Source organism: Arachis stenosperma, chromosome 4 (genome assembly GCF_014773155.1).
Source record: "Arachis stenosperma cultivar V10309 chromosome 4, arast.V10309.gnm1.PFL2, whole genome shotgun sequence".
In the NCBI taxonomy this organism is placed as follows: Eukaryota; Viridiplantae; Streptophyta; class Magnoliopsida; order Fabales; family Fabaceae; genus Arachis; species Arachis stenosperma.
The window spans coordinates 48,200,040-48,209,079 of NC_080380.1; the positions used below are offsets into that span (position 1 = coordinate 48,200,040).

Consider the following 9,040-nt stretch of genomic DNA (forward strand, 5'->3'; position numbering starts at 1 on the left):
CTTAGAACAGAAGCAAGTGCGATTGAATAGAAAACAGTAGTAATTGCATTAATTCATCGAGACACAGCAGAGCTCCTCACCCCCAACCATGGGGTTTAGAGGCTCATGCCGTCAAAGGTATAATAAGGAATGTAAAAATGTCATAAGTTACAAAATGAATCTCTAAAAGTAGTTTTTATACTAGACTAGTAACCTAGATTTATAGAGAACGAGTAACTAGATGCAGAGAGTGCAGAAATCCACTTTCGGGGCCCACTTGGTGAGTGTTTGGGCTAAGCTTCCTAGATTTCACATGCTTGTGCTACTCCTGGAGTGAAATGCTAGTTTGGGTGCTAGTTATGGCGCTAGTTATGGCATTTTACTCCAGCTTTAGTGCCAGTTCTGGCGTTTTACTCCAGAAAAGGGTCTCTGGGTGGCGTTTAGACGCCAGTTTGGGCCATCAAATCTCGGGCAAAGTATAGACTATTATACATTGCTGGAATGCCCATGATGTCCACTTTCCAGCGCAATTGAGAGCGAGCCAATTGGGCTTCTGTAGCTCCAGAAAATCTACTTCGAGTGCAGGGGGGTCAGAATCCAACAACATCAGCAGTCCTTTTTTCAGCCTCTGAATCGGATTTTTGCTCAGGTCCCTCAATTTCAGCTAGAAAATACCTGAAATCATAGAAAAATACACAAACTCATAGTAAAGTCTAGAAATGTGATTTTTGCATAAAAACTAATAATAATATACTAAAAAGTAACTAAAACCTATTAAAAGCTACCTTAAAACAATGCCAAAAAGCGTATAAATTATCCGCTCATCAGTAATCCAGGCAGCACGGCTGACATGTGTGTTGACCCGATTCTGCAATCTCTACCGCTGTTTGACAAAATTTACATATGCTTAGATGCGTGTAGAAATGGGTTTGTTAAGGGTTGTAGACCACTAATAGGCCTAGATGGATGTTTTTTAAAGGGGTATTATGGAGGCCAACTCCTAACTGCAATGTCACTTGATGCTAACAACCATGTCTTCGTTATTGCATATGCTGTTACAAGAGCAGAAAACACAGAGAACTGGATGTGGTTCTTAACTCGGTTTCAGGATGATTTGGGAGACCATCAAGTGCACGGATGGAATCTCATGTCCGACCAACAGAAGGTAACAACATTTGCCAATCTATTTTGATATTGTTTATAATTCTGCAGAGTATAGTTGGATTATAGTGTAGATATTGTTTAGATTATTAGAGTGTATAAAGAGATGTTTGTAACAATTATAATTGGCATATAATTTTTGTTTTATAAATACAATTCTGCACAAGGGAATTGACGTATAATTAGTTTATGGCTATACACTTCTGTTGCACATGTCGGATTATAATTAGATGTTTGTAACAATTATAATTGGCATGCCATTTTCAGTTTTATAAATACAATTCTGCACAATATAATTGACTTATAATTAGTTTATGGCTATAGACTTCTGTTGCACATGTTGGATTATAATTAGATGTTTGTAACAATTATAATTGGCATATAATTTTTTGTTTTATAAATACAATTCTGCACAAGGGAAGTGACTTATAATTAGTTTGTGGCTATAGACTTCTGATGCAAATATTGGATTATAATTAGATATTTGTAACAATTATAACTGGCATATAATTTTTTGTTTTATAAATACAATTCTGCACAATATAATTGACTTATAATTAGTTTATAGCCATAGGCTTAAGTTGCTTATAATTGGTTTATACCAGTGACTTCTATTGCCAGCAATTGGTTTATAATTAGATATCTGTAGTAATTATAAATGGCTTATATTTGGTTTTTAAACCATCTTTGCTGGGACTTATGGGTGTAGCAAAGGAAGTCATGCCCTATGCACACCATAGAAATTGTGTGCTGCACATTTGGAAGAATCTTCAACAAAAATTCAATAACAAGCAGGTAAAGGGACTGTTATGGCATGCTTTCAAGTGCACTACTCAGGTGCAGTTCAAAGCATCAATGGAGAAGTTTAAAAGTGAGTGTCACGGAGGATGGGAGTATATGAATCAATTTGATCCAGCAGTTTGGTGCAAGGCATATTTCAGTCATGGTCCGAAGAATGACAACTTCACCAATAACATGTGTGAGGTTTGGAATTCTATGATAGTTGAGGCTAGGGAGAAGCCGATTCTAACAATGTGTGAAGAGATAAGGTGTACAATAATGAAAAATATGGCCAAGCACAAGAGTATTCTAGGGAGGTGCATTGGAAAACTGGCACCAATGCAGCAGTGGAGACTTGACAGTCACATTAAACCGCAGAGTCATAAATGGAATGCACAATAGAGCAAAGATTATGACATACCTGCACTTGTAATGCATGACAGTTGACAGGTAAACATTAATTATTAATTCTTGTCTTGTTATTTTCACAATTTTTAGCACATCATATTCATGTTTTTGTTGCTGTTGTATAGAGATGCCATATGTCCACGCAGTTGCTGCTATCTCTAAGTTGAGGATCAAGGTTACCGAAGACTTTGTGAGCCCTTATCTCACTATAGATGCTGTAAGGAAAACATATGACTTGTGTGTAAATCCAGTGAACAGCAAAGAATTTTGGGAGAAGACAGACCATCCAAAGCCACAACCCCCCAGGATAGTAAGACCAGCTGGTCGTCCAAAGAAACACAGGACTGAATCCGGTGCACCCCTCCCCCTCCAGTGATTGGCGACAAAGTGAGAAGAACTTTTCAGGTAACGTGTAGCAAATGTGGGGAGAAGGGGCATTATTATAAAACATGTAAGGGAGCACCAGCTAAACCCGATTGGCAACCAAAAAGGAAGAAGGCAAAAACGGCTAGCAAAGCTTTGGCTGTGATGACTGAAAATGTAGCTCCTACCCCTCCCCCTATAGGGAATGTGGCTGGTATTGATGGTGGTGTAAATAACATACCTGTTAAAGAACCTGAACCTATTAACCTGGACCCTCTTGTAAGTTTTTTTTAGACAAGTATTTTGTAAGTCATATACATTTTGGGTTGTGTCTTTGAGTATTCACAATGAGTTAATATTTCAAGACATATTTGGCTGCAAAACATGTTTCTGTCATACAGGATACGACTAGGAAAAACAAGAAAAAAATGCCAAAGAGGCCGCATGTAGAGCCAAATGAGATAAACATTTCACAAACTGCCCCAACTGCAGAGGTAAATAGACACACCATAGTTCTTAACTTTTTTTTAAACACAAAAGATGTAGTTTTAGAGCCCAAATGTGATTCACTATTGTTTGGGTTCTAGGAATTAATCAAACTACTCCAATGAATCAAGCCATAACTCAGGCATCAAAGGCTCAGCCCCATTCTGCAGCTCTAAAGTTTAGGCCCAAACAGAGTGTCAGAAGGCCCTCAGGTCCTCCAGTGCAACCCAACAAACCTCCTCACAATGTACAAGCCCAACCAGATGGACAAGACTTACAGAGAACCTCTCATGCAATCTCCAATGAAACTCTGGCAGCAGCTAGACCTCATCAAGGCTATTCAAGTTCATTCCAACTAATAAACCCCTATTTTATGAGTCATCTTGTGCTTGAATTGAGTGTTTTTATCAAATCTTCACCCACTTATTCATGTAAATTGCATGGTTTTTGATGAGCGGATAATTTATACGCTTTTTGGCATTATTTTTAGTATGTTTTTAGTATGTTTTAGTTAGTTTTTATTATATTTTTATTAGTTTTTATTTAAAATTCACTTTTCTGGACTTTACTATGAGTTTGTGTGTTTTTCTGTGATTTCAGGTATTTTCTGGCTGAAATTGAGGGACCTGAGCAAAAATCTGATTCAGAGGCTAAAAAGGGCTGCAGATGCTGTTGGATTCTGACCTCCCTGCACTCGAAGTGGATTTTCTGGAGCTACAGAAGTCCAATTGTGCGTTCTCAATTACGTTGGAAAGTAGACATCCAGGGCTTTCTAGCAATATATAATAGTTCATACTTTGCCCGAGATTTGATGGCCCAAACCGGCGTTCCAAATCAGCTCAAGAATCCCCGGCGTTTAACGCCGGAACTAGCACAGAAGTAGGAGTTAAACTCCCAAACTGGCACAAAAGCTGGCATTTAACTCCAAGAAAAGTCTCTACACATGGAAGCTTCAATGCTCAGCCCAAGCACACACCAAGTGGGCCCGAAAGTGGATTTTTATGTCATTTACTCACTTTTGTAAACCCTAAGCTACTAGTTCTCTATAAATAGGACCTTTTGCTATTGTATTTTTATCTTTGATCAGTCCTATGCTATCTTAGATCAGATCTTGGTTCTTCTGGTTCCCTCTCTGGGGCCGAAGCCAATGATCACCATTATCACTTATGTATTTTCAACGGTGGAGTTTCTACACACCATAGATTAAGGTGTGGAGCTCTGCTATACCTCGAGTATTAATGCAATTACTACTATTTTCTATTCAATTAAGCTTATTCTTGTTCTAAGATATTCATTCGCACCCAAGAACTTAATGAATGTGATGATTATGTGATGCTCATCATCATTCTCACTTATGAACGCGTGCCTGACAACCACTTCCGTTCTACATGCAAACAAGGCTTGAATGTTTATCTCTTGGATTCCTTAATCAGAATCTTCGTGGTATAAGCTAGAATTGATGGCGGCATTCTTGAGAATCCGGAAAGTCGAAACCTTGTCTGTGGTATTCCGAGTAGGATTCAAGGATTGAATGACTGTGACGAGCTTCAAACTCGCGATTGTGGGGCGTTAGTGACAGACGCAAAAGAATTACTGGATTCTATTCCGACATGATCGAGAACTGACAGATGAATAGCCGTGCTGTGACAGAGCGCGTTGAACATTTTCACTGAGAGGACGGGACTGTAGCCATTGACAACGGTGATGCCCAACATACAGCTTGCCATGGAAAGGAGTAAGAAAGATTGGATGAAGACAGTAGGAAAGCAGAGAGACGGAAGGAACAAAGCATCTCCATACACTTATCTGAAATTCTCACCAATGAATTACATAAGTATCTCTATCTTTATTTTATGTTTTATTTATCTTTTAATTATCAATCCTCCATAACCATTTGAATCCGCCTGACTGAGATTTACAAGATGACCATAGCTTGCTTCATACCAACAATCTCCGTGGGATCGACCTTTACTCGCGTAAGGTTTATTACTTGGATGACCCAGTACACTTGCTGGTTAGTTGTGCGAAGTTGTGATAAAGAGTTGAGATTGCAATTGAGCCTACCATGTTAATGGCGCCATTGATGATCACAATTTTGTGCACCAAGTTTTTGGCGCCGTTACCGGGGATTGTTCGAGTTTGGACAACTGACGGTTCATCTTGTTGTTTAGATTAGGTAATTTTATTTTATGTTTAAGCTTTTTACTTTTCGAAAATTTTTCAAAAATACAAAATTTTTTTTATAAAATCTTAAAATAAAAAAAATGTTTTATGTTTCTTGTTTGAGTCTAGTGTCTAATTTTAAGTTTGGTGTCAATTGCATTCATCTAATTTTCAAAAAAATTGCATGCATTGTGTTCTTCATTGATCTTCAAGTTGTTCTTGATGATTTCCTTGTTCTGATCTTTAAATTCTCTTGTCTTGAGTGTTTTGTTGTTTCTCATATGCATTCTCAATCTGTTAGTGTCAATAGTATACAAACTTCTAAGTTTGGTGTCTTGCATGCATTGTTTATTTGATCTTAGTTTCATTTTGATTATTCGTCATCATTAAAAATTCAAAAAATTTTTAATTTGTGTCTTTTCAAGTCAATAATATAGAGAATTGAAGATTCAGAACATACAGCAGAGGAATTACACAGAAAAAGTTGGGCGTTAAAAATGCCCAGTGAGGAAGGAAAACTGGCGTTTAACGCCCAAAGGGGTAGCATTTTGGGCGTTAAATGCCAGAATGGATACCATTCTGGGCGTTTAACGCAGAATGGCACAAGAGGGAGGATTTTGTTTTTAATTCAAATTTTTTTCAAGTTTTCATAATTTTTCAAAATCAAATCTTTTTCAAATCATATCTTTTCAATCATATATTTTCAAAATCAATTTCTTTCCATTTTTCAAAAATACTTGCTAACAATTAATGATTTGATTCAAACATTTCAAGTATGTTGCCTTTTCTGTTGAGAAAGGTTGATGAGCGGATAATTTGTACGTTTTTTGGCATTGTTTTTAGTATGGTTCTAGTAGGATTTAGTTAGTTTTTAGTATATTTTTATTAGTTTTTAGTTAAAATTCTCTTTTTTGGACTTTACTATGAGTTTGTGTGTTTTTCTGTGATTTCAGGTATTTTCTGGCTGAAATTGAGGGACCTGAGCAAAAATCTGATTCAGAGACTGAAAAGGACTGCAGATGCTGTTGGATTCTGACCTCCCTGCACTCGAAGTGGATTTTCTGGAGCTACAGAAGCCCAATTGGCGCGCTATCAACGGCGTTGGAAAGTAGACATCCTGAGCTTTCCAGCAATATATGATAGTCCATACTTTGCCCAAGATTTGATGGCCCAAACCGGCGTTCAAAGTCACCTTCAGAATTCCCAGCGTTAAACGCCGGAACTGGCACCAAAATGGGAGTTAAACGCCCAAACTGGCATAAAAGCTGGCGTTTAACTCCAACAAGAGTCTCTACACGAAAAATGCTTCATTGCTCAGCCCAAGCACACACCAAGTGGGCCCGGAAGTGGATTTTTATGTCATTTACTCATCTTTGTAATTCTTAAGCTACTAGTTCCCTATAAGTAGGACCTTTTACTATTATATTTTTCATCTTCGGACATCTAGTTCTTAGATCAAATCTTGGTTCTTCTGGTTCCCTCTCTGGGACCGAAGCCAATGATCACTCTTGTTCTTATGTATTTTCAACGGTGGAGTTTCTACACACCATAGATTAAGGTGTGGAGCTCTGCTGTACCTCGAGTATTAATGCAATTACTATTGTTCTTCTATTCAATTCCGCTTGTTCTTTGTCCAAGATATCACTTGTTCTTCAACTTGTTGAATGTGATGATCCGTGACACTCATCATCATTCTCACCTATGAATGTGTGACTGACAACCACCTCCGTTCTACCTTAGATTGGGTGAATATCTCTTGGATTCCTGATACACGATGCATGGTTGATCGCCTGACAACCGAGTGCTCGCCTGACAAACGAGCCAGCCATTCCATGAGATCAGAGTCTTCGTGGTATAGGCAAGAACTGATGGCAGCATTCAAGAGAATCCGGAAGGTCTAACCTTGTCTGTGGTATTCTGAGTAGGATTCAATGATTGAATGACTGTGACGTGCTTCAAACTCCTGAGGGCGGGGCGTTAGTGACAGACGCAAAAGAATCACTGGATTCTATTCCGGCCTGATTGAGAACCGACAGATGGATAGCCATGCCGTGACAGGGTGCGTTGAACATTTCCAATGAGAGGATGGGAGGTAGCCACTGACAACGGTGAAACCCTTGCATAAGCTTGCCATGGAAAGGAGTAAGAAGGATTGGATGAAGACAGTAGGAAAGCAGAGAGACGGAAGGGAAAGTATCTTCATACGCTTATCTGAAGTTCTCACCAATGATATACATAAGTATCTCTATCTTTATCTTTATGTTTTATTCATATATCATCTATACCCATTTGAGTCTGCCTGACTAAGATTTACAAGGTGACCATAGCTTGCTTCATACCAACAATCTCCGTGGGATCGACCCTTACTCGCGTAAGGTTTATTACTTGGACGACCCAGTGCACTTGCTGGTTAGTTGTGCGAAGTTGTAGTGATCACGATTTCGCGCACCAAGTTTTTGGCGCCGTTGCCGGGGATTGTTTTGAGTATGGACAACTGACGGTTCATCTTGTTGCTTAGATTAGGTATTTTTCTTCAGAGTTCTTAAGAATAAATTCTAGTGTTTCATGATGATCTGTTGAAGTCTGGCTGGCTGAGAAGCCATGTCTAATCTTATTGGACCGAGGTTTCAACTTATCATCACAAGAGCTTGTTGATTTCTATCAATCTTGCTATTGGAGCAATGATCTGCTAAGGCTTGGCTGGCCATTGGCCATGTCTAGTGTTTTGGACCGAAGCTTTCTTTGAAAGCTTGGCTGGCTGTGAAGCCATGTCTAATTCCTGGACCGGAGTCTTAGACTAACATTGCAATGATTCCTGGAATCCAAATTGAGAATTCTGAAACTTTTATTTTCTAGTTTCATATAATTTTCGAAAAAGCACAAAAAAATTATAAAAATCATAAAAACCAAAAATATTTTATGTTTCTTGTTTGAGTCTAGTGTTTAATTTTATGTTTGGTGTCTTGCATGCATTGTTTAATTGATCTTGGTTCTATTTTCAAGTCAATAGTACAGGGAACTGAAGATTCAGAACATGCAGCAGAGGAATTACACAGAAAAAGCTGGGCGTTCAAAACGCCCAGTGAAGAAGGACAGACTGGCGTTTAAACGCCAGCCAGGGTGCCTGGTTGGGCGTTTAACGCCCAAAAAGGTAGTCCATTGGGCGTTAAACGCCAGAATGTGCACCATTCTGGGCGTTTAATGCCAGGATGGCACAAGGGGGAGGATTTTGTTTTCAAAATCAATTTTTTTTTCAAGTTTTCAAAGTTTTTCAAAATCAAATCTTTTTCAAATCAAATCTTTTCAATCAAATGTTTTCAAAATCAATTTCTTTCCTTTTTCAAAGATACTTACTAACAATTAATGATTTGATTGAACATTTTAAGTATGTTGCCTTTTCTGTTGAGAAAGGTTTAATGTTTGAATCATATCTTTTCTTGTTAGGCAAGTCATTAATTTTTAAAATCAAATCTTTTTAAAATTGTTTTCAAATCATATCTTTTCAATTATATCTTTTTAAAAGCATAATTTTTTAGCATATCTTTTTAATCACATCTTTTTCAAAACAGTTTTTAATCATATCTTTTTGATTTCTAATTTCAAAATCTTTTTCAAAAATTACTTGATTTCTTTCCCACTCTTGATTTTTGAAAATCAATTAAAGTTTTTCAAAAATGTTTTCAAAATATTTCACTTGATT

The 9,040-nt window shown here is 37.7% G+C and overlaps 1 protein-coding gene across 1 annotated transcript in view; it reads left to right on the forward strand.

The window, feature by feature from the left end:
* Nucleotides 1–2,704, forward strand: part of LOC130974956 (uncharacterized) — a 39,364-nt gene extending 36,660 nt beyond the window's left edge. The window contains exons 2-4 of the mRNA XM_057899791.1: nucleotides 891–1,144; nucleotides 2,364–2,370; nucleotides 2,454–2,704. Of these exons, the coding sequence (XP_057755774.1) occupies nucleotides 891–1,144; nucleotides 2,364–2,370; nucleotides 2,454–2,704 (512 nt within the window). The remainder of the gene's footprint in view (nucleotides 1–890; nucleotides 1,145–2,363; nucleotides 2,371–2,453) is intronic.
* The last annotated feature ends 6,336 nt before the right edge of the window (nucleotides 2,705–9,040 follow it).